Genomic DNA, 26,396 nt, shown 5'->3' on the forward strand with positions numbered 1-26,396 from the left:
CTCTTTGGTTCTTCCTTCCTCTTCACGTACAAGGTTTTACCCAGTATTGCAGCAGTAGTGCCCCGGAGCCCCCACCACACCTGCTTCCCAGGTGCTTAATGCCAGGTAACTAGGTCCCCACTCCGGGCAAAGCAGCCGGGCATGGTCAAGTGAGAGTTCTGCAAATCTGGAAGGCTGTGTGACTCTGGGTTAGTCTAGGACAAGGGTGGGGAACCTGCGGCCTCGAGGCCACGTGTGGCCTTCTAGGTCCTCGGGTGCGGCCTTTGACGGAGTCCACATTTTACAGAACAAATTCCTTTATTAAGGAGATTTGTTCTGTGAAGTTTAGAATCAGTCAAAGGGCTGCACTTGAGGACCTAGAAGGCCACACGTGGCTGCAGGTTGCCCCTCCCCCCCGCCCCGCCCCCATCCCCACTCCAGGCAATTCTCCAAGAGGAGGTCAACAGTCACTGGGCAGACCTGGGCACTTGTTGACTCTCCCTGTCAGCTTCCTCTAACACCCACTGAACCAGTCCTTGGGTCAGTAGGGGCTTTCCCTTTGCTCCACGGGGAGAAGTCTCCATAACCCAGAAGAACCCCATCTCTGGGGGTTGCGCATTGCCAGCTCTGCCACTCACCCCCAAAGTTAAGCGCCATGAGACCTTCCTCTAATTGCTTTTTTAGTAGACAGGAGGAGAACCGGTAGAGAGTGATGTCCTCAAAACTTAGAGAAGGGAAGGTATCAAGGAAGATGTGGATCAGCAGTATAAAAGGCTGCAGAGAGAAGTCAAAGAGAATGAGGATTGAGAAAAGGCTTTGGATTTGGTCATTAAGAGATCACTGGTAACTTTGGACGGGGGCTGACAAGTGGAGCAGATTAGGTACACAACGTACAAAAACAAATACAGTACCCTAGTATTTAATAAACCAACAAACCCATCCATGGGGGAAAAGACACTATTCGACAGAAACTGCTGGAAAAACTGAAAAGCAGTCTGACAGAAATTAGGTTTAGACAAACAGTTCACACCATGTATTAAGATGACCTTCAAATGGATACATGGTGTAGATATAAAATGTCATAAATTAGAGGAACAAAGAAGAAATTACCTTTCAGAGTTATGGATGGGGGGAACAAATTCATGACCTAAAAAAGGATAAAGAGGTTCATTGAAGATAAAATGGACAGTTTAAATTACATAACATTTTCTAAAATTTTCAGTGTTTTGAAAGTTAAATTTCATACAAGTTTTTGCACAACCAAATCTTTTTTGTTATTGGGGGGTGAGTTGGGAGGGAGAAAAAAATGCTTAATAATTAAAAAGAATAAAAAATTTAAAAATATCCATGGAACTCTCTTTAGGAAAATGAGAAAGTTCCTAATAATCCTATGAGGTTAGCATGATGCAAGCTTGAGCACAGCAAACATATCCACTGCTTCTTATTAACATCTATGGAACAGTGATATTGCCAACACAATATTAAAAGTACATTGTCCTATATTAAGCAATTAGAAGAAAGTCTCATTGTGGTTAATGTTGGGAGTGAGTGGCAGATCTGGCAATGTGGCACCCTGTAGACCCTGCTCTTTTAGTTTGAGTTCCCTCAGTGGAGCAAAGGGAAAGCTCCCTACTGACACAAAAGTTGGTTCAGTAGGTATTAGAGTAGGCTGTCAGGGAGAGTAAAGAAAGTACCTAGGTCTACCATTCCCTATGATGCCTCTGGATTTTACCTGCTACCCATCTAGAACACATCTTTTCTGGATCCCCTTCTAGATCACACCCTCTAACTATAGGTGTCTCTTAGTCTTCTTTTCTTCTCCCTGTACTACTTCACTTGGTGATCTCATCAGCTCATGGATTTAATTACCATCTCTATGCTGATAATTCTCAAGTCTTCCTATCCTGCCCCACTCTCTGCTGTCCTCCAATCTCAAATCTCCAATTGCCTTTTAGACATCTTGAATTGGGTATCCAAGTAAACATCTTAAACTCTGTCTAAAATAGAATTCATCCTGTCCTTCAGACTCACCACCTAGAAATTATCCTGAATTCCTATCTCTCAGCCCCTGTATCCAATCTTTTGCCAAGCACTATCAATTTCACCTTTTCAACATTTCTCATAAATGCCCCCCTTCTCTCCTCTGACACTACCAGCACTTTAGTAAAAAGTCCTCATCACCTTCCTACAATTACTATAGTAGCTTGCTGGTGGGTCTCCCTGCAACACTATTCCATCCTCTATTCAGCTAATAGGTCTAATAATGTCACATGCACACACACACCCCTACCCAGTAAACTCCAGTGCTTTCTTGTTGTCTATAGTATCAAACGCAGAATGCTCTGTTTGACTTTCAAAGTCCTTCATAACTAGCCTCCTCTTACCCTTCCAGTTTTCTTACACTTACCTTCCCGCCAGATACTCTGATCCAGTGACACTAGCCACCTTGCTGTTCCATGAACAAGTCACTCCATCTCTCAGTTCCAGGTATCTACTCCCAATACTGTCCCCAATGCCTCCAGTACTTTCTCTCCTTTGCTCTGACTACTGACTTCCTTTAAGTTCCATCTAAAATCCCATCTTCTATAGGAAGCCTTCCCCAACCCCTCTTAATTCCAGTGCCTTCCTTCTGTCAATTATTTACTGTTAAACCTGTATATAGGTTGCCCCCTGTATATTTGTTTTGCTTGCTGTTTCCCCCATTAGATTGTAAGCTCCTTGAGAGAGCCTCATTTTATAACCCCTGCTTAACATAGTACCTGACAAATAGTAGGCACTTAATGTTTATTGATTAATTGATTGCTAGGTCACCTTCCCCCTTTTTTTTTAACATCATTTCCTTTGAGATTTCAGACCTTTTGTTTCTCTAGATGAGGAAGAACTTAATACTTTTTTTTTCTAGCTCAATAAAGTAATATGTTGGCAGTTTGATTGGTATGACACTTGTGACAATGAAAAAACCTGAGAGACAAAGTTTATGGGTAATTGATAATCAATTTATTAATTAGGCTAGCTAATAATAAATTGATGGTCAGTAACCAAAGACACCTATTGGAGACACTGAATATCTTAAATATTTTTTTGAAAGGAAATGCCCTTAACAGGAAAAATCAATCCTGATTGATGGACATTTAAATGGGGAGGTGGATAAAAGTCTTCAGCCCTCCTGCTGAGAATATGGCTTGGTATAGCTGCCTCCAGCAGTCTGGACAGAGGAATTCATCACCACCCAGAATATTCCAGTTGGTATTCTCCTTTCTGAGCTGGGTCACCCTAAACTTGAGTGGAGGGATACAAGGATATTGACATATTCCTTTAATGAGGCAAAGAAAAATAAGTACATCAGACTGGGAGGGAAACAGCAACAGATACTATTGATAATCTCTCTTAAGCCAGGAAGGAGGGTCCAGAAAACAGCCCTTAAGTGGAGCTTGGACAGGGGCCTAGTATTGTCCAATCTTCAGAGTACAATAAGGTTTAAGGTTTTGGAAAAGGGAATTGGATAGCCAGTACATTGAGTATGATACATATGTGTGGGGTGGACACTTAAATTGAATAATTAGTTGGACCCAGAATTGAATAGGAGGGAGAGAGTAGATTTGATTTGGAAAATTATGAATTACATTTAACAATTCTAACCTATCTTTTCGACACAAATGTTATCCCAGTGATGCTTTATAGTTTCAAATCTTGAATAAAGTCAATTGAAATAGCAGAGAGGAAGAAGAGATCACAGGACAGAGTCCTAGAATATACTTAGCAAGTGTGAGCTGGATGAAGATCCAGCATAAAGAAACAGAGAAGGTAAGTCAGTGAAGAGAACCATGGAAAAGCAGTGTCATAAAAACCCAGAGAATAAATGATCAAGAAGAGGGTGAGAATACCAAAGGTTTCAAAGAGGTGAATGATGAGGATTGAGAAAAGGCCATTAATTTGACAGTTAGAGATCATTAGTAACTCTGGAGAAAGCAAATTCAGTAGAATGATGATATCACAGTCAGACTGCAAAGAGTTAGGCAGAGTGATAGGAAAGGAAGTAACAGGATTTTTCCTGTAAATGGCCTCAAGAATTTAACTGATAAAGAGAGGTGACATATAGGATAATAGTCAGTACAGAAGGACAGGTCAGGTTAGGGGTTTTTGAGGATATGGTTGACATAGGAATCTTTGTAGGCAGTAGGGAAGCAGTCAAGGAAATATTAATGGGACAGAAAAGATAATTGGGGAGGGAGAATGGTATTTGCTGGAAAATGCAGAATAGAAGGGGATCGCTTGTGCATGTAGAGGGGTTACATCTCAATTTCACCAGAAACCCAAATGTGCCACCACCAAGATCCTGAATTTCAAAATTTTTCTCTGATCATAACCTCTTGTCCTTCCATTCCTCCCTCTGACTTAGTCCTAAATGTATTTTTTAGTGACTACAGGGAAGTAGTCCTTAGACTGGTGAAAAGGCAGGCTGGGAATTCAGGATTCCTGGTTCCCATGAAGATGAGAGGTTGGGGAAAATAGCAAGGCCAGTGGGCAGATAGATCTGCCTGAAATGAAAAACATTGGTGAAGGAAGGATGAATGATTTAAGCTGACATCAGCTAGCCTCTCACTGCCAAAGCCCCAGACTCTCTACCATCAGTTTCTTGCACTGTTTCCAGTAAAGGGCCCTGGCTTTCCGGGAAATGGAGCCTGGTGGGCAGAGTTCCTTTCAGTGCATACCTGAAAAGAGGGCTGCACAAAGAATGGGGTTTTCAGTTGTTGATTAGAATCTTCTTTAGATCTTGTGGTCAGCAGGTTTCTCTTTTCTCTCATCCCATCTACCCCCTCTGCTCCATAGACATGCTTCCTTGAATTCCTGCTTTTGAACCACGCGGCACCTGGAGGAGCAGAACCGAGCAGGCTTCGGGGACAGAATCTCCAGCGGTAGCACAGATCCCTCAATCCACAGGTGCTAAAGGTCAGTAAGAGAGTTTCTTTGGCTGGCCAAGAAGGGAGCAGGGTGACCCCATAACTCAAGCCTCCTTAGGTGGCAGCAGTGGAGGCAGCAGTGGACAGGGCTCCCAAGGCAGGCAGCAGCCCACATCCATTGTTGAAGGCCTCATTCTAAAGCCCCTGAGGGAACTGAGCCCTGTATGGTGGCCCTGCCCCCACCTGAGCAGCTGATCTTAATCTCATAGAGGCCCTGTCCTCACCTAAAACCCCTGAGGGATTGGAGCAGCTCATCTGAATCTCAGCCCCCAGTGCTGGCTTGGTGGAACTGGAGGCCAGGTGGTTATGGAAAGGAAACTCAGAAGCCAAGTAACTGGCTGGGAAAATGCCCAAAAAAGGGGAAAAAAATAAGACCATAAAAGGTTACTTTCTTGGTGAACAGGTGTCTCCTCCCATCCTGCCAGATAAGGAAGAACAAGGCATACTGTCAGAGGAAGTCAAAGCCCCTGCCTCCAGGTCCTCCAAAGGGATCTTAAACTTGGCTCAGGCAATAGAAGAGCTTGAAAAGAGAGTTAGCAGCTTACTAAAGGAGAACCAAAAAAATGCTGAGGAAAATAACACCTTTAAAAAGAGTGTAACTCAATTGGAAAAAGAGGTTCAAAAAGCCAATGAGGAGAAGGAGGCTTTAAAAAGCAGAATTAGCCAAACAGAGGAGAAGGTTCAAAAGCTCACTGAACAAAACCATTCCTTGAAAGAAAGAATTGAATTCAGGGAAATGAATGACTATGAGATAAACTAAGCAGTTAAAAAACAAAAGCAAAAGTTTGAAAAAATAGAAGATAATGTGAAACATCTCATTGGAAAAATAACTGGCCTGGAAAATAGATCCAGGAGAAACAATTAAAAAGTTATGGGACTACCTGAAAGCCATGATCAAAAAAAGAGCCTAGACGTTATCTTCCATGAAATTATCAAGGAAAACTGCCCTGATATTCTAGAACCAGAAGGCAAAATAAATATTGAAAGAATCCACTGATCACCTCCTGAAAGAGACCCAAACAGAGAAACTCCTAGGAATATTGTGGCCAAATTTCAGAGTTCCCAGATCAAGAAGAAAATGCTGCAAGCAGCTAGGAAGAAACAATTACTTCAAGGGAATCAATGGTTATTCAGTGATATAGAGGACTTTGAAGTATTCATATTGAGGAAAAGACTAGCACTGTGTAGAAAATTTGACTTTCCAATACAAGAATCAAGAGAAGCATGAAAAGGTAAACAGGAAAGAAAAATCATAAAAGACTTTCTAAAGCTGAACTGTTTACTACATGGAAAGAAAATATTTATAACTCTAGAATATTTTCTCAGTATTTGGGTAGATGGAGTGATTGTACATACACACACACACACAGAGTACAGGTTATGTTGAATCAGAAGAGATGATATCCACACAAAAAGTAAAATAAAATAAAAATTAAGGGGTGAGGGAGGAAAATACTGGGAGGAGAAAGGGAGAAATGCAGTGGGGCAGGCTATAATTCATAAAAGAGACAAGAAAAATCTTGTTCAGTGGAGGAGAAAAGGGAGTAGGAGGAGGGGAAAAGTGAAGCTACTCTCTCCACATATGGCTAAAGGAGGGAATAACATGCTCACTAAATTTGATATGAAAATCTATCTTACACCACAGGAAAGAAGGGGAGGAGGCAACAAGTGGGGTGAGGGGAATGATAGAAGGGAGAGCAAATGAGAGAAGGGAGTCACTAGAAATAAACACTTTCAGGAAGGGACAAGGTCAAATGAGGGGAAAAAATAAGGGGGGATAGAGTAGGATAGAGGGCAATATAGTTAGTATTACACAACATGATTATTATGGAAGTCTTCTGCAAAATGACACATATTTAGTCTGTATTGAATTGCTTGCCTTCTCAGTGGGGTTGGGGAAGGAGGGAGGGAAGGAGAGAAGTTGGAATTCAAAGTATTAGCTACAAATGTTGGGAATTTTTATTGCATATAACTGAAAAATAAGCAATACAGGGAATGGGGTATAGAAATTTTTCTTGCCCTACAAGAAAAGAGAGAAGATGGGGATAAGGGAAGGGTGGGGTGTGATAGAAAGGAGGGTACATTGAGGGAAGGAGTAATCAGAATGCAAGGTATTAGGAAGTGGGGGGAGGGGAGTGATGGGGAGAAAAATTGGACATGTTTCAAAGTGAGGTAAAAGCAATTAATATTAAAACAATTGACTTAATTAATTACTGAGAATAAATCAAGGACATCTTTAGTTTGGGGGAAAGAATTTTTGTCTAAATTTCCAAGAGGAAGGTAACCTTGGGTAAAATTTGGCATTGATGGAAAAGTTAAGGTATTAATGGTAAATTTGATTTTATGATTGCTATTTAATCTGGAACTAGAACACATATAGAAAGCCATGTAAGCCACTTAAGACTTGCCTTAAAAGATGTTCCTTAGCCAAAGTGAAATTATAATCATATTGAAACCTAGTTATTGGAACTTGTTATTTTAAGATGCTATGGGACTATTAAGTGACTGTTCTTCTGAGTCTAATTCCAGATATGGATAGCAAGAAAGGCGGTCTGAGCCTCCATTCCATGATGCCAGTAAGCCTGTGAGATGCTGGTATGAATTGCAAAAGGTGATCTCATGGGAGGAGTGGGAGAGCGGCTATTTAGCCTGGGCTGAGGTAGGACACTCCTGACTCAATTTCCCCACTGACACCTGGCAGACTCTAAGCCTGACTGAATGCAAATTGACAATCTACTCCTGCCTAGAAATGACATGAAGTTGGGGAGATATTGTTTCCCTGCAATGTCCCTACTCTTGGTGGCAATTTCCTGTAGTCAAAAGGTTTGTAAGCTTAATACCAGATCTATTAAATTATAGATTGTTGGTAGGGGAACATCCGAGGTTAAGTCTAAAATTAAGCTATTAGGCTTAGGACTTTAGACCAACAACACTAAGTTAGGGTCCTTTAATTCTTAGTAATACTGTGGAGACAATTAGGTCAAGGGGTTGTGAAGTTAGCAAACATAAATATTATTTGTATCTCAGTTGGTTAATGTTTAAAAAAAATTCTTTTGTGGTCTATATTGTAAATGCTTTATAAAGAAGTATCACCTGACCAAAAGTTGGAATTGTCTTATGTGTTATGCACTGTGTTAAAAATGAAAAATAAAATTTAAAGAAAAAAAAGAAATCATCAAAGAAAACTGCTCTGATATTCTAGAACCAGAGGGTAAAATAAATATTGAAAGAACCCACCAATCACCTCCCAAAAGAGATCTGAAAAGAAAAACTCCTAGGAAGATTGTAGCCAGATTCCAGAGTTCTCAGGTCAAGAAGAAAATATTGCAAGCAGCCAGAAAGAAATAATTCAAGTATTGTGGAAATGCAATCAGGATAACACAGGATCTGGCACCTTCTACATTAAGGGATAGAAGGGCTTGGAATATGATATTCCAGAAGTCAAAGGAGCTAGGATTAAAACCAAGAATCACCTACTCAGCAAAACTGAGTATAATATTTCAGGCGAAAAAGTGGTAATTCAATGAAATAGAGGACTTTCAAGCATTCTTGATGAAAATACCAGAGCTGAATAGAAAATTTGACTTTCAAACACAAGAATCAAGAGAAGCATGAAAAGGTAAACAGGAAAGGGAAATCATAAGGGACTTACTAAAGTTGAACTATTTATGTTACTACATGAAAAGATAATATTTGTAACTCCTGAGACTTTTTCTCAGTATTTGGGTAGTTGGAGGGATTATATACATATAGACAGAGGGCACAGGGTGAGTTGAATAGGAAGGGATGATATCTAAAAAAATAAAATTAAGGGATAAGAGAGGAATATATTGGGAGGAGAAAGTGAGAAATGGAATGGGGCAAATTATCTTTCATAAAAGAGGCAAGAAAAAGCTTTTTCAATGGAGGGGGAAACGGGGGAGATGAGAGGGAACAAGAGAAGCTTACTGTCATCACATTTGGCTTAAGGAGGGAATAACCTGCACACTCAATTTGGTATGAAACTCTATCTTACACTACAGGAAAACAGGGGACAAGGGAATAAATGGGGTGTGGAGGGGATGATAGAAGGGAGGGCAAATGGAAGGAGGGAGTAATTAGAAGTAAACACTTTCGGGGAGGGACAAGGACCAAAAAAGAGATTAGAATAAATGGTGGACAGGATAGGATGGAGGGAAATATAGTTAGTCTTTCACAACATGACTATTATGGAAGCCTTTTGAATAACTACACAGGTGTAACCTATATTGAATTGCTTACCTTCACAGTTGGGATGTTTGAGGAGGGAGAAAGGGAGAGAAGTTGGAACTCAAAGAGTTAGGAATGAATGTTGAGAACTAAAAATAAATAATTAGAAAAAAATGCTCTCAGGTGCTACACAGCTGTATGAGATGTCTGAGTCCTAAGATATGATGGAGTGACAAAATGGACACTGGAAATAGGTTATCCTTCCCTTTTACTTCTCCCCCAGGCACTATTATTCTTTGTAAGGCCTGATTGCTGAAAGAGACTGCCCCCAACAACTCCTGTCTATGTGGAAGTCAATCAGAGAGGGGGGAATGACAGGAAAATTAACATTAGTATCATTAACATCAAATGTAATATTCCCTGCCCCTCCCTCTAAAGGGTTCTACTGATAGAATAAAATTGGGAAGAAAAACCTGGTGATATTCCAAAGACTGTGGAAATTATAGTACATGGGAAAGATAATAATGTAACCGTTTATTCAGGAGAAGATGATTATTAAATTGTACCCCTAATTCACATATTCTATCATGAATGAGGCTATGATAGTGGATTTATGGACCCCAGAAGCACAGCTGACTTTTTATATCTACTCTGCTTCTGGTTATTGTCTCCTTGGTTTTTTATTTGTTGGTTTTTTTGTCTGTTAAACTTGTTTGCTAGATTTGTTTCCTGAAGACTTAGTACACTCTACCTGCAGATGCCTGATTGCTTAAGCTGGATGTCACCTCCTGTCTATGACTGTGATGTGTCACCCCTGGACGTGGCGTCAGCTAAGCTCTGGATGCCAGCTAAAGAACTGATGCCTCGAATAGGACTTCTTGGGGCAAGGACAACTCTATGTCCAATCTCAGCAGGAAGTAGCTACGGAAGAAGAAACCTTTGCCCTTTTCCTCAAGATTTTGGGCCCTATTTGTTCGAGGGGATAATAATGGGGTGCTTGTGTTCAATCACCACCCTGATATTGTTTTATGTGCTCATTTAACGTTATCCCTGTTACATTGTCGTAAAGTTCTGTTGACACCAGTTACCCCTAAACTCCCATTAACCTATGTAATGGATATTAAAGATCTTAGGGATCAATGTATTCTTAATGTATTTTTGCAGAATGAGAAGATCTTTCCCACCCATTAATAGGCCCATCTGACCTGTCTGAGTCACATGAGTCTGAGGTGGGAGGAGCTTGCCAAAGGGGTGGAGCAGAGATGAGAGGAAGTTGCTCCTAGCAGTTAGAGCTGAGGGAGAGACAGGAAGCAGGCAGCTAGCTGTGAGTATTGTTTATGGGAAGACCCTAACAGGGGGAAGGTTTGGGAACAGTGGTGTCCCCTGCATTGTTATTGTCTATAGATTTCATTGTTGCTGTGACGGATTTGGCTTTCTGGTATTTAAATAAATGTTTTGGTTCTGTCTTCTTTGTGGAGAGTCTGCTCCACATGTGATTCAGAATTACTCTGACATATTCATAGCCTCTGTCCTATGAATATAGTGTTGGACCTACAACACCCCACGCACACTCTTGTGCAGTTATCAACCAAAAACAATTTATTAGGCACCTATGTATTAAGTGCTGAAGTGTGTTAGGCACTGCTAAACCACATAGACAGGAGTTTATTTTTTCATTTTGCTTTGTGTCCTGAGTTATTACCACAAAGCACAGATGCTCATATTTTTCTCTTGTTCATTTTAAAAATTAAAACAAAATTTTTTTTTTCCTTCCCAGCTCCCAGTTCTCCTCCAAATGAAAAGAAAAACAAAACCCTAAAGTTTGGATTCTTACCTTTTTAAAAAAATACTGTCCTAGACCTTTGAACAGTCTGGGGAGAAGGTCTAATAGGCCCTTCTTAGAATAGCATTTTTAAATGAATAAAACACTTAAGATTACAAAGGAAAACAATTATATTGAAATGGAGTTATCAAAATATCTTCTTAAAAACCGATTTCACACACTTCAGCTTACCAAGAACGCCCCATCTTAAAGGTTTAAGGTGTGGTGCTGCCTATAAGCCTTTGAGACTCCTTCCGCTCCCTAGCCTTTCTTTCCAGACATGCGCACAAATCTCTCCTGCCCTCCAGCTACATTTCCGGAAATATCAAGGCAAGACTCTGCTTCTGTCAGAATAAGGCAGGACTCTTAGTGGCGGTTGCCAAGGGAGCGTTGATTGATGCTAAACAAAAGAGAGAAGCGCTGAAACACGTCTGGAAGTGGGTGGAGTTGAAGGAGAAGGGCAGGAAGAGCTGGGAGGCCTGTCCTCTGACGTCACTTCTGGTCCCTCTGCGGTAGTGCTTTGATGGCGTGGCCAGTTCGACTTCCTTTTTGTCTCTCCTTTCCTTCCTGTAGCCGCAGCGGGACCGGGGCTCCTCCGGCCTTCGGCCCTCCCTCCGACCCTACGTCTCCCGCGGCCTCTCCCCGCTGCTGCCGCTCGTGCCCCCAGGGATCGGGGGTCTGCGCTGAGCCGAGCCGGCTGCCAGGCCCTGGCTCGGGGGTCTTGGGGAGCGCAGGGCCGGGCGACTCTCTTGGCAGGTGCCTGGTCCGGCCCTTCCTGGGCCAGCCGTGCCCCGCCGGCCCTTGAGCCTGTCTCGCCGCCCCCCGTGTGCGGGGAAGGAGAGCCGGCCGCGTCCCGGTCGGGCTCCCCTCGGTCCCTCCCCGGACTTGGGGCTGGAACCGCTAGTGCCCCTCGTGTGCCCGGTCCTTGAACCCCCCACCCCGGGGCCTGGGTTGTTCGTGAGCTCCCCGTGCGGGGGCAGTGGCGCGGGAGGGCCGGGTCTGCCCTGGGAGCGCCGGGTCTGCCCCGGGTCTGGAGGGGGCGAGGCAGACTAATGCTTGTCTCTGCCAGTTCTGCCTTGTGAGCGCTCTGCCCTTGGCAAGGGGCGGGCATGGCCCCTGTATTCCTGACGGCGCCAGGCTGCAAAGTGAGTTCAGTTTGTTCTGAGACTTACACCCGAGCCCCGAAGGGGAAGTCTGAATTCCCCAATGAGCCATTTCAGACTTCTAAGTACTCCGTGCCTTGAGACGAGGAAGATGAGATAACTGTGCATCTGAATTTGTAAAATTAGAAAAGGAAAGGCAGAGAAAAAGTTAAGACTGAACCGGCCACCATTTCTAGGGTGTAACTAGGGAGAAAGAACAAGCAAGACAGTTGTTGTAGTGCAAATACTAGTGTTTGGACTAAATTTATTGTTAAAATTTAACATTGTGAGAATGCCTGTTTATGGGATTCTGTGGTGTTAAGCTGCAAACTAGCTTAAGAATTAAACTGGGGGGCCTTGTGCTGAAGTGTTGACGTGGATCCAGGTCTACCATATTCTAGTTACTTAACTTCGTTGGGCTTCCGTTTTCTCTTGTAAACTAGGCGAAGTAATACCCACAGTACAAATATAGGAGATTTACCAAGTTTATGAGATATTAGCTATATAAATGTTTGCTGTTAGTATTAGAGGATACAGAATCACCTACAGCATAGTTTTAGTGTTTTTGAATTAGGATGAAATGGTGTGAGAAGACATGATACCAGAGAATGTTAATAGAAAGGATGTTTAATAATTACTGGAGGGTGATGGCTTTGTAGCCTCCCAGGAGTGAGTAATACTCGGAGTTTGATGATAGATGTTAGTGTTGTGTACTTAATTGTGAAACTGTTATAAAATTATCCAAATATATGAAGTATATGATTCACATGTGCTCACTTAAGGAGGTAGTGGGTGTGATTGTGCTGTATGACAGCCTTTCTTACTCTTAGTTTTCTCTTTATTTCACATGAAAATGGCAATAAATTCTTGCATTTGCTTTGCAGTTTAAAAAAGTACTTCGCAAGCCAAACTCAGGCAATCTATAATATAAGCTGCTACAGTTGTTTGTATGGGATAAAAAGTATATAGTTGGTACTTTGAACCACTCCCTAAAACTCCTTCCTAATTTGCCGTTCCCTGAAGGTCCAAAGGGAATCAGTGACATTCAAGGATGTGACTGTGCATTTTACCCAGGAAGAGTGGGGAAACCTGGACACTTCTCAGAAGGAGTTGTACAAGGATGTGATGTTAGAGAATTACAAGAACCTTGTCTTCCTAGGTAAGAAGCACTCTCCCCTGTGACTCAGATTGTTTCCATAGTGGTGTCTTTCTAAATATACCTAACTAAATCAGAATTTCCTATGTAGTAAATATTTGAGAATTAGTGTTTGCTGTTTAGATCCTAGTTTGCTAATTTTCTTGTGGCTGTTGATGGAGCAGAAGTTGCTCCTTGATCTCAGGTGAAGGGCCTTTACTGTGTACAGCTAGAAACTGGCCACCTGTTTGTGTTACCTCTGAGGTTGTGTTTTGCCATTCTCGGTCCCTTCAGGTCATAGTTTCTTCCCAAGAGTTTCAGTATAGCTGTCTGAGGACAAGAAAGTTTTATCCCCTTAGTGGGTGTGGGTCAAAACTAATTTTCTTTGGGATTACAAATCTGTAGATCTCAGGAGTACAATGCATTGAACTTTTCAGAGGACCTCTGTACAATCCTTTGATCATCTTTAGCATGTCTTTTCACCCCAGATAATAAGTTACTAGTAATAGAATAACAGACCTCTTTCTTCCATGCATTTCCATTTCTAATGAGTAGGACTTACAGTTTGGAAACCAGATGTGATCTCCCATTTGGAAGAAGGAGAAACACCTTGGATACAGGACCCAGAAGTACTTTGGGGCACCCCTCCAGGTGAGTTATTGAAAACCAGGCATATGAGAGTCATTGTAAGCCATATTTTCACTAGTCTTTCAGGGGATGTGTCAGTGATATGCTGAGCTCTGAGACCTCCTCAAAGGCCCAAGGCCCTTATTCTGTGGACCAGAACTGAGTCTGTCTGGCATGAACTGTCAGCAAATCTCTTTTGTTAAGATCTTTCCACTCTTAAGTACCTCCAGTTTTGGCAAAAGAGTTTCCTTCAATCAGAGATGTATTTTTCTCTTCTCTCTTTACTTTGGGTTATCTAAATCCCAACAGCAACTGTTCTTTTGCCTTGTTTCTGGTGATGATTCTTTTTTTAAATATATGTATTAATTTTAATTTTAAAATAAAGGAAAATAGCCTGTTTTGCTCTGTATTTTCTTTTCATCTTTTTTCCTCCATGTTCTCTAGAATTAATGTTCTGGATTTTTATGTAATTGTGATTTGAGTATATATTCTCATTTTACATTCTCTACATTCTCAGTGTTTCCTGGTTTTGTATTCTTAAGAAATGACAGTGATAATGGTGTAATAATTATCCAATTTTACTTATCCACAATCTTTTCAGACATTCCTCAAGCATAGGTCATTTCAGGCTGGACTTTTGTTATCAGAAATAGAATCTCTGAATATTTGCATAGAGAGATTTTTCAATAATACATTGGGTATTTTCAGTACCTATATTTTTCAATAACATCCTTAGGGTTTACTATTAATGTGGGTCAGTGAGGGGACATAGAGAATTGGAATTAGAGTCAGGAAATCTGAGTTCAAATCTTTTCTCAGACAGTTTAGATGTGCAACCCCAGGCAAATCACTTAACTTCTCTGTGGCTCAGTAGTCTCATTTATAAAATAAGGAAATTGAACTTAATGCCACCCAACATCTTTTTGAACTCTAAATCTCTGAAGCTATGATCAAAAGGCATAACTAGTTTTGTTGTCTGTCTTGCTTTTTAAAAGATTATTCAGTTTTATAGGTAAAGTATTTTTTCTAGTTTAATAGGTCTATAGTGTTGCAGTGTTGTTTCCATATACAATTTTGTATATATTAGAGGTTTTGAATTAGTTGGGTGTTGGTAATTTTGTTTCTAGAACTGCCTTTTTGTATGCTTTGACCTTGTATCCATGGGGTAATAAAACTATCCAAATGGCTCATTCCTTAGATTTTATATATCTGGTTTTTAATAGAAAGGTTCATGGCCAAGATTATTCTCCATTTTCCTTTTTAGGCATCTAAAACTCAGCATGTCTTAAGAAGTCATTATCTTTTCCCTCAAATCCTCCATTCTTAGAGACTTCTTTCCCCAATAGTGTAGAGTTATACCTCCATCCTCCTAGTTATATATTCTCCCAGAGTCAGTGTCAATGTCATTCTACAGTCTTCTCCGAAATTCACTCTACATAATCAGTTTGTTGCCAGATCGCAACATTTCTATTCCAAAAGCATGTCTCATATACTTCCCTTTCTCTCTGCTCATATGGCCCCCACTCTGATGTAGACTTATATCACTTCTTGCGTGGACGTTTTCAACAGACCAACTCACTGTATCAAGACTCCCCTCACTCCAATCCATCTTGCACTTACATGTCAAAAATACTCTTCCTGAAGTCCAGGTTGCCTGTCATGTTACTCTCCCTCCCAGTAAACTTAAGTGGCTTCCTCTAGGATCAACTATTAAAAAAATCTTTTTGACTTTTAAAAACCTGCTTAAACTGGTTTTCAGCCTTCTTAAATCCTAAATTGCTTTCCTTCCCTCTGTATACTATGTGATCAGGTACACTGGCCTTCTTGCTGTTTCTCAATGTAAATCTTGATGTCTTATTCTTATTCCCCCAGCTTTTCCCTCCTGACTCTCATGGAGTTATACCATGTAACAAATATTTCCTAAACACCAAAAAAAAAAAAAGGATTAAAAAAAATCAGCCAAAACTGATCAGTATACCCCCAGAGTCTGAAGATATGTGTAAGTAGCACACTTTTGAACCTCTTACTTCTTCAGAGAAGTTGAGTGGAATATCTCCTCATATCTGTTCTTTGGAGCCAGCCTTGTTCTTTGTAAATTTGTGCCATTCACTTCTGAGTTTTTTTTGTATGTGGTTGTTCTTTACAGATCCTTGTTGTAGTCATTATGTGTATTGTTTTCTTGGCTTTCTTTACTTCACTCTGCATTAGTTCATGTAGATCTTTTCATGTTTTCTGTGCATTCATCGTATTCATTTCTTACATCACAGTCATATTCTGTTACATTCGTGTATCACAGTTTGCTTAGCCATTCCCTGATCAGTGGCCATCTTTATCCAGTTTCTAGCCATTACAAAAAGGGTATCAATAAATATTTTGGTGCATATGGGGATTTTCCTTTTTTCAGTGGCTTCCTTGAGTTTATAACCTAGTAGTACGAGCTTTTGGGAAAGAATTTGTAAAATTTAGTTTAAATTTAGTTTATTTGCCTAATTCCAAATTCCTTTCCAGAATAGTTGCACTGACTCATAGTTCTCTTGACAAGGCATGCGTGTACACAGAATTTGTCTTGTAGGACGAACAAAAATTCACAGTACGAGTGTCAGAATTTTGTTGAAAAACATCACCCAAATAAGGCTGTAGCAATGAGAGCCACAAATATTTTTAATGATAATGCAATGTCACATTTTCGTGACATTCTGAGAAAATGTCAAAAACAAGTGTCATTAGATAGATTCCTAGTCAGAAGCTAATGTAAAGAAAAAAAATCAGTGAGTCAAAACATGAAAGTGATTCTAAAAAATGAAAAATAAGTGAAGGCAGTAGTGTTAGTCTTCCTTTTAGTGACAGTAGCATAAGAGAGTACTCTTGATGTTGAAATCCCCAATGTTCTCATGTTGAAATCCCCGATGTTCTCATAGAAGCAGTAACCCTTCCTCCCTCTTGTCTCCCTCACGCCAGCCACAACTCTTCTCAAAGGTAAAGTGCAGGTTAATTTATTTGATTTTTGGTTTACATTGTGTACTGATCATGTGCTATTACGTTACAAGCTCATTAGGGACAAAAAACTTACTTAAAATTATAAATAATTATTTTTATATGAATATTTTTAGGGATGTGGTACTGATCATCCAACTTTACATTATTTCCTATGGGAAAATTTGCTTTGCAATATGAACAAATAGCATGATGAATAGAATGAAATTTGTAAGCTTAGGTTCTACTGTACTTTGAGGCATTCTTTCATACTTTGTTGGACTCTTTGTTCCTATAGTAATTCCTTATAAGGACTTATTTTTTTTTTGCCAGATATTTCTTTCGTTTTGTTTGTATATTTTGGATCAAATTCCTTCTAGTAGGAGAGAAACACCATTCTGTAGTACTCTTTAGACTATCTTGCCTTCTGTCTCCCCTAGTAAGAGAGAAAAGCCATTCTGTCACATTTCTTCCACTGGAATCCTAGTCTAGCCTGCTTGTTGGGAAAGAGAGAGAGACATGTTCCAATTCCATACTCACAAACTCTGAAATCCTTTTATCTGAGCATCTTTAATATTCCCTATTTTCTGCCTTAGAGCTGCAAACCCTGCTCTTCATTCTCACTGTGACTTCTAATCCTACCCTTAAGGTTTTTTCCCAGGCCATCACTTCCTTTCCCCATAATGACTCCATAGTAAATAAGTTTAACCCTATACTGTCTTTTTTTCTTGATTCCGTTTCCTCCTTATCCTGTGTGCTGATCTTGTTCTGGTAAGCCCCAGCTTTGGATTATTCTCACCATTCTGAGAAAATTGTGCGCAACCATTGACATTGTCTTATGAATTTCTTTTACCTAATCTCATGTGGGTCCTTACTCTGTGGCAAGGCAGTCCTTTTAAACCTTTCTACTGAACTCACTGTTCCATTATTTACCTTTTTCAGATGTTTTCATCTTTTTCTCAAGCCTCCTGTAGCACCACTCCCCCAGCCTTCTCAGCTAAGAACTTTGCTTCATATTAATTTTTTTTTAAGAAACAAGAATTCTTTAATTTATGTTGAATATTAGAAATGTATGATTTGAGATATTCCAGTCAATGAAGGAGGTAGGAACAATAATAAGACAATGTCAGAAGACAGACTAAATTTGTTACTTACTGCAATAAATGGTTCTGAATAAATTGTTCACATTCCTTAATTAAATGCAGAGAATTACAGCAGGGGTCCAAGAACAAGGAAACTTCACCATTTCATTCTTTAGAGGGAACACATTTTAATGCCAAGAAACATAAATATTTCACTAGGTTGTGTTGTTTTTTTTTTTCCCTTTCAGTATAAATTATTTTCATGTTTAGTAAGGTTTGTGTAAGGGGTATCTGAGATTTTTTTTTACATTCCTATAGATTCTCTTCAGTAAAAATTCTCCAATGTCAAACAAGGTTTGAGTTTTTATAGGTTTTACCATGTTTGTTACTTTTGTTCTTAGAAATAAAATTTAGGTATCTTTTGTTTTCACATTGCCTAATTTTTGATCATATCCCTTCCACTTCCAGAGAGCCATCCCATACATTTGAATATATTTTAAGAAGAAAAAATAGTCAACAAATCCAATAAATACATAGGGGAGAAAATCTGAAAATATAAAGATTGTTCAATACCTGTGAACCTCCCCCTCAGTTAAGGTTTGGCAATGTGGGGATTGAGATGTCTTCTCATAGCTATTCTTTAGGGGCCAAAGCTGGTTCATTGTTCCCCTCTGAATGTCTTGTGACTCTTTCCATAGACTTTGGTGGGATAGTCTTAGTGTCACTACCTTGGTTTTGTTGCCTTCAGTCTGCATCACTTCAGGCTAGGTATTTCCTTGAAGGCTTCCAGGTATTCATGACCTTTAAAAGGCTTTTCTCCACAATGAACCCTCTTTTTTCTGAGAATGCTTTACCTTTCACTGAGGAGTTTCACATATTTATCATGTTCATAGGATTATGCTTTATAAGGCCTCTCTGCAATGTGGAGACTAATGCTCAAGCTGTGGATATTCTTTCCCATCTTCACTATTTTCATTCTGTTCTGTACAATAATAAAACCTCTAATGGGCAGTAAGGGTTGAGTTGTAATTAAAGGCTTTTCCACACTAATTACATTCAAAACATTTCTTGCCATTGTGAACTCTCTGTTGTTTATTCAGTCTGAGCTGTGACTGAAGGCTTTCCCACATTCCTTACTTTTCAAAGAAATTTCTCCAGTAGGAGTCATTTTAAGATTATCCCTTTCACTCAGCTATCTCTCCTGGTTTTCCTCTTGCTTCTCTCTCTAGCTTTCACATTCCCTGGCATTTTCTAAATTGGGGTATATTTCATGTACATCACATATGCAAAGTATATGTATATAATGTATATTATGTTACATATAAGGCTTCTCTCCATTGTAAATCCTCTTGTATTTAAGAAGATCTGATTTAAACATGAAGACTTTCCCATATTCAGTGTATCATAGTAATAATAATAGCTAACAGTAGCCCTTACTATGTTTCAAGCACTATGCAGAGAAGTTTGCAAAGATCTCAATTGATCCTCACAACAACCTTGTGAACCTTGTTAGGTAGCTGCTGTAATTATCCCCTTTTATAGTTTTGGAAACTGAGGCAAACAGAGGTCAAGTGACTTTCTCAGAATCACAGAACTAGTAAGTATCTAAGGTCAAATTTGAACTTAGTGTGAGGATTCTCTTTTGTATGAATCATTTGATGATTAGATTCATATTTTACTGAAAAAAATTACAACTCCTCCCACTCCTCATTTCATATCACTCAGATACCTTCCTTCAGTCTCCCTGCATAATCTATCACATGAAGAAGTGGCCATTTTCCTTGCCAAGACAAACGTGTACAAATAATCCCATTCCATCCCATCTTTTCTAGGAAATTGCTTCTTTGATCCCTCTTCTCTCACTTTTCTTTTCCCTGTTACTGCTACTCCTCAATTGCCTACAGATTTTCCAGTGTCATTCTGGCTTCTGACCTCATCAGTGAACATAAACCATTCTCCAAAGTTACTAATGCTCTTTGAATTGCCAAATGTTATGACCTTTTCTCAACACTTATCCTTCAGCCTTTGAACCTTGTGATCATTCTTACCTTCTGCATGTTTTAAAAACTATACTGTCTCCTAGTTCTCCACCTACTATCTGACTATTCTTTCTTACCCACTAAGAGCAGGTGACCCTAATGCTCTGCCCTAAGTACTTTTCTCCCTGTACTGTTTCACTTAATGATTTCTTCAGCTCCTATGGACTGAATTATCTCTAAGCTGATGCTTCTCAAATGTTGATATCTAACCCTATTCTTGGACATTTTGAAGTGGACTCCATAGACATCTTAAAATTCTGTATGTCAGTAGCTATCCTCATCTTTCCCCCAAGCCCTCCCCTCTTCCATTCTTTGCCATTATTGTGCAGGAGACACCATCTTCCCAGTCACTTAGGCTCACAATCTAGGTGTTACCTTCAACTACTCATTCTCTAACACTCTTCATATACAATAGCCAAATCATGTTGATTCTACCTTGTAAAATCCCTTATATAAACCCTGCAACCACCCTTTCCCAGGCCATCATCATATCACACCTGGACTATTGAAGTAACCTTATGGTTGGTCTCCCTAGCTCAAGTATCTCCCGACTCTAATCTGTCTACCACTCAGCTGTTAAATTGATCTTCCTAAACCACAGGTCTGGCCATATCGTTCCTCCTATTCAGTAAATTCTTGTGGTTCCAGTAACTTCCTGGAGAAAATACAAAATTCTCTGGCATTCATTCTGTCCTCTTGTAACCCTTCCAGTCTTTTTACAACTCACTCCCCTTCACATACTTTGGTATTCACTGACACTGGTCTCATTCCTGTTGCTCCCACAAAATACTCCATTTCATTTGATGTCTTCCATGCCTGAAGTTCTTTCCCTATTCATCACTATTTTTTGGTGTCCTTTAAGTCCCAGCGAAAATTTCATCTTCTGCAAGAAACCTTTCCTGTTATGCCTTAATGCTGAGGCCTTTCCTGTGAAATTATTTCCATTTTATCCTACATATATTTTGCTTGTGTGTAGTTGTTTGCATTTGTCTTCCCTTAAGCAGCCAAGTCGTGCAGTGGATAGAGAACTGGGTCAATAGTTAAGACCCAAGTTCAAATCCTGCCTCAGATACTTAACCTCTATCTGCCTGAGTTTTAGCCTCTTAAAATCTTTGCGATTTTGGCCTTTGTTTTTTCCTTATATTCCTTTGTTGTGTACTTCCTGAGTCTTCCCATTTTTATGATTTACAAACTTGCCTATACTACTGAAAAGCTGAGGGAAGTTACATTTCACTACTCTTGATTTCTGCCCTTAGTAGCTTCTGGTGCAGGGTCAGTGCAAGGTCCAGCTGGATTTCTGTCCCCTTTTCTTCTTTTCTTCAGAGTCAGTCCAGCCACTCAATCTAGTTCCCAGGCCTAGTTACTCTTCTGGAACTTTGCCCTTCCTTCTCTGCCTGGGCTGGATCAGTGTCTGTTCCCTTTTGTAGGTGTTATGGTAGGTTTCTGGAGAGTCTCTCCCTTGTGGGTCCCTAACCTCAGTGCTACCAGGCTAGAAGCTGTCCAATTCACCCCACTCATTTTACTGAGTCAAGTCACTGTCTGCCTTAAAGGTTATGCCAATAATCTCTACAGAAGGGAAGAGATTCCATTATGAATTCCAGGCACAAGCCTGCATGTCATTTATGTGTTCCTGATTGCCTGCAGCCAGGAGTTTGAAGCTATTTGGGAATGGTACAGAATGTACTCTTTCAGGATTAGTGTTCTCTGGGATTAGTACATAAGGCAATTAGTTTGTAAGAGTTCTGTCTTGTTCTGGAGATTTGTTTTGTAATTGCTCTACATCTGGTGCATAATTCTTCCTTTTGGGCAGTATTTCAAAATTATTACAGACTGGAAAAAATGTTTGCTATTTATTGTTCACATGACCTAGAATTCTTAACTTCTTTAAAGTATTTTCCCACCAAACTGGTTTATTTTTTCCCCATATTTCCTGGTAATTTTTGTTGAATAGGTCTTCCTTAGTAGTTCTTTTTGAAGGTTTATCAAACACTAGTAGGCATTCTGTGTGTGTGTGTATACACACACACACACACGCACACGCACACACACCTACCTCTTTTGGTGTTAAATTGATGTGCCTGTTCTGATTTTTAAGCAGTACCAAATAGTTTTATTACCTTTTATTTTTTGGTAATACAGTTTGAAATTTGTTGTTGCTACACCCACTTTATTCCTACCTTTTAAAAAAAAAATCTTTGCTGTTCTTCACTTTTCATTCCTACCTCTATTACAATGAGCAAAGCCCCAGTTGGTTCAGTAGTGCACTGAGGTGGTACAAGCATGATCAGGAAAGGCTTCATATAGAAATAGCATGTCAGCTGCATCAAAGCAAACTAGGGATTCTAAGGTACAGGTGGGGGTAGGGGGATATTGTTGTGTTCATCCTTTGTTTTTGAAAAGGACCATGACATCAGAGAAATGATGACATTACTTGCACTTGACTTTGTTTTGAGTGAAGAGGGCTGTGCAAGGTCACCAGCCTCATTTTCTCCTCCTGAGCCATCTGGTTCCAGTGACCAGGTATTCATCAGGATGACTGGAGACAGCACAGGATGCAATAGGAGACCTTGGCCTTTTAGGCTAAGGCCATTTCAGGTACTCACTAAAAGTGAGGTAATCCCCATTCAGTGAATAGACCTCGTTAAAAAGTAGTCAGAGGATGGCCCCTTCAAATAGAAAATAAAATTAATAAATAAATCAAGCTGGGAGGGACAGAACCCTCAGAGTTGTTGTTTCAACCAGAAACAGTTACTATTGAAGTTCACTCTAAGCCAGGAGGGTCCAAAAACAGCCGTTGACTGGAGCTTGGGCAGGACCCATTGTTGTTCAGTCTATGGACTTCAGAGTGCACTGGGTCTAAGGTTTTAGGAAAGACAAGAAAGAAGGTAAGGGTAGGGGGATGGCAGCCATAGCAAAGGTGTGGAGGTGGGAGATGGCCATGTTTGAGGAGAAATAAAATTGGTTTGCTTAGATTACAGTGTACAAAAATGGAAACATTGTGTATTAAGGCTGAAAAGATATAAGGACAGGTTACGAAGGGCTTTAAAGCCAAAACAGGATTTTTTTCATCCTAGTAGAAATCAAGAGCTACTGGAGTTTATTGAATTAAGGGGACGATAAGGCCAGATTTGTGTTTCAAGAAAACCATTTGAGAAACTTAGTAGAGGATGGTTTTGAGAGAGACATAAGGTAGGAAAAATATTTAGGAGATTATTGCAATTTAGGTGAGAGATGGTGAAGCTCTTCACTAGGGTAGTGTATGTATGAGCGGATAAAAAGGAGATGTGAGAGATAGTGTGAATGTAGAAAGAAGAAGGTTTTATAACTGTATACATGAGGAGCTGGAAAGTCACGAAGAATCAACAGTTAAATGAAGTTGTAAACCTGGGTGAATAGAAAGATCATAGGATGATAATAGCCCTGACAAGTTTAAAAGAAGGGTAGCTTTTGATTAAAAGTAATAAGATGTTTTGCTCTTTGAAATAAAGTTACTTATAGTAGATCCAGTGTGAAATTTCAAGTAGATAGTTGGTAATGGTGGGACTGAACCTCAGGTAAGAGACTGGGTGGACAGGGACAGAATGGACAGGTTGAGGGGAAGAGGTGAGAGACAGAGAGAGAGGTATCTGAGAGTTGTCTACATTGAGAATAATTGAACCCATGAGAACTGATTGACTTACCAAGAATGAGTATTAAGAAGACAATCTAGGACAGAGATTATTTGTATACCTACAGTTTAGGAGCAAAACATGGTTGTTGAACCAGCAAAAGAAATTTAGGAGTGAATAGACGGGGAGAAGACCCAAGAGAATATCATGAAAACCCAAAAAGGAAAGAAATTGGCTAGCAGAGGATGGTGGTGAGTAGTGTGAAACAATGCAAAGAGGTCAAGAAGGATGATTGAGAAAAGACTGTTAAATTTGGCAGACTATGCTTGGGTCAGAAACTAGATTATAGTGTCAGTAAGGTAATGAGAAAAGAAGAAATTGAAGTGACTAGTGTAGATAGGGTTTTCAAGTGTTGGCAGAGAAATTCTGAGACACAAAGTTCTGAGCAAAAACATGATCCATTTATTATTAGTAAGACTAGCAGTTACTGACTGGAAAGCTGTGTTAATTGTTTTATGAGACCCATCTTCGTCTTGTAATCTTTGCTTCAGTGATCAAAACTACCAGACTTGCTGTCTCCTTAGAAGAGATTTAAAAAAACCCCTAATTGTACAAGGGCAGGCAAGGACAGACAATATGCCTTTTGGGGATGGCACCAAGATAACCTGTTGGGCTTAGAGATAACAGATATAGATGTCCAGAGGCTATCAGTATGAAAGATAACGACTTTTAATTATAACTTTAAGCTAACTCAGAGGGAAAGCTAAGTCCTTGAGCTAAACTCAAGGGCATAGAAAAGGGACTTAAACAGGTATAGAATCAAATACAATATGAAATCAATACAACATATAATCAGTTAAAAAGTAGAATTAATTTGAATTTTTCAGTTAAAATTTCCATGGCTTTCACTTTTTATTGTTTTCTTATGGTTGTGCTTTCCATTTCCATTTTATTTAGTGTGTATTTTTTCCTATTTCAGCCTACTTTTTATTAGTTCCTGTCTTCCCATGCTTCCATAAATCATCAAATTCACCATTTCTTAGAAATATTAAGAAGACAAACCTACTTAACTTCCTTTGTGATATAACTGTAGTCTCAGTACCCAACCGAACCAGAGAAGGAGAAAGGAAAGAAATAGAATTCTAGATGACTTATCATTGGTGAATATTGAATTGTCCAAAAAAATTTAGCCATGCTGAAAGGATGATAGTGATATTTCTAAAAATTATTCATCATAATCAAGCTGTATATATACCAGAATGACAGAGGTATTCCATATTAGCAAAACAATCATATGGAACACAAAATCACGCGAATGACAATTATATCAATGGATATAGATAAAACCTTTGACAAGATATAACACCTTAAGCTAAATATCCCACAAAACAGAGGCATAAAAGCCTTTTTTTTTTTTTAACATAAGTATAAGACAAAAGCTATCTTTGTATACAGTGGAGGACACACTAGAAATTTTCCAAATAAATTCAGGAATAGTGAAAGGATACCCCATTTCTCTGCTGTTATTTGACCTAGTACTGGAACTCTAATGATAAAAATAAAGCAATAGCAGCAAGAGATTAAAAGTATTAAAAATAGGCAGAGTAGATAAAATGTCCCTGTTTAATGATGAAATTATGGTTTACATAGAAAACACCAAAGACTCAACAAAGAAACTTAATTAACATCTTTAGGAAAAAAACAGGTTACAAAATAAATCTACAAAGAGCACTTCTTTATAGCAATAATAGAATTCAGGAGTTAAAGAGATTTCTGAAAATGACTACAAAATGCATGAAGTATTTGAGAGTCAGCCAATAAGGCACATTCAAGACCTGTTCTCTCTCCTTCCCTCCTTCTCCCTCTCCTCCTCTCCCTCTCTTTCTCCCTTTTTTTCCCTCACCCTTTCCCCCTTCTTCCCCCCAGACTAGATCTCTGTTTGTTGACAGGCTGAATGTACTTGACTACTGCTGTACAGGGTGTTGGAGAAATCTTAGTCTATACTAAAACATTTTGAGACACCCTATGTAATAAAAATGAGACTACCACATAAATTAATTCACAACTTTATTACTCCTGCCAAACAACCGAGGGGGTATTTTATAGAGGCATACCAAGTAATAACATTTATTTGGAGGAATAAAAGGACCAAAATCTCAAGGAAAGTTTTTTTTTTTTAAACTAGAGATGAAAGAGGGAAATAGCACTTTTCTACCTCCAAATAAATCAGTTGTTATCAAAATCATTTGACACTTTAAAAATTACAAAAATATTTCAGTAGGATGGAGTAGGTAAAAGATGAATTTGATAACAATCCTTCTCAACTATACATTTTTGGTAAACCTGAGAACAAAAGTTATTTGAGTATGAACTCACAATTTGAAAAGAATTGTTGGGAAAATCTTGAAGTTGGACTTAATTAGGTTACTATTTTAAAACTTTTATTTTTGTTTTTAAAAAATTTATGATTTAACCTTTTTTTTTTAATTTTGAGTTCAGATTTCTCCCTCCATTCAGCCCCTTCCCCATCTATTGAGAAGGTAAACAATATGATACCTATAGACATGTGAAATCATGTAATCATATCGCAACTTGTGAAATCGTGCAAAACATTTCTGTGTTAGCCATGTTGACCTCCCCCAAAAAGGAAAAAAAATAAAATGAAAAAAGATTATACTTCAATTTGTACTCACGAGTTCATCAGTTCTCTCTCAGGAGGTCAATAGCATTTTCCATCATAAGTCCTTTGGAATTTCTTGGATCATTGTATTGATTGGAGTAGCTAAGTCTTTCACAGTTGATCATTATTATAATATTGTTGTCACTATGTTCTGTGTTCT

At 39.3% G+C, this 26,396-nt stretch overlaps 1 protein-coding gene and 2 long non-coding RNA genes across 4 annotated transcripts in view; 2 read left to right on the forward strand and 1 right to left on the reverse strand.

Annotated features, from left to right (window-relative positions):
• Window positions 1-5: 5 nt before the first annotated feature.
• Window positions 6-10,598, forward strand: LOC140521167 (uncharacterized). The gene is made up of 3 exons (XR_011972815.1): window positions 6-105; window positions 4,810-4,929; window positions 9,849-10,598. It is a non-coding gene; the product is annotated as an uncharacterized lncRNA (long non-coding RNA).
• On the reverse strand, window positions 418-11,230 carry LOC140521168 (uncharacterized). The gene is made up of 3 exons (XR_011972816.1): window positions 11,143-11,230; window positions 1,090-1,126; window positions 418-753 (listed from the first exon to the last, which is right to left on the reverse strand). It is a non-coding gene; the product is annotated as an uncharacterized lncRNA (long non-coding RNA).
• Window positions 11,231-11,923: 693 nt separating this feature from the next.
• Window positions 11,924-26,396, forward strand: part of LOC140521145 (uncharacterized) — a 61,886-nt gene continuing 47,413 nt past the window's right edge. For both annotated transcript variants that reach the window (XR_011972813.1, XM_072635882.1), the window contains exons 1-3: window positions 11,924-12,095; window positions 13,116-13,251; window positions 13,783-13,878. Coding sequence is in view for 1 of the 2 variants with exons in the window: in XM_072635882.1 (XP_072491983.1) it covers window positions 12,060-12,095; window positions 13,116-13,251; window positions 13,783-13,878 (268 nt within the window). In the remaining variant the exon portion in view is untranslated. The remainder of the gene's footprint in view (window positions 12,096-13,115; window positions 13,252-13,782; window positions 13,879-26,396) is intronic.

The sequence above is a fragment of the Notamacropus eugenii genome, chromosome 1 (assembly GCF_028372415.1).
Source record: "Notamacropus eugenii isolate mMacEug1 chromosome 1, mMacEug1.pri_v2, whole genome shotgun sequence".
Lineage (NCBI taxonomy): Eukaryota > Metazoa > Chordata > Mammalia > Diprotodontia > Macropodidae > Notamacropus > Notamacropus eugenii.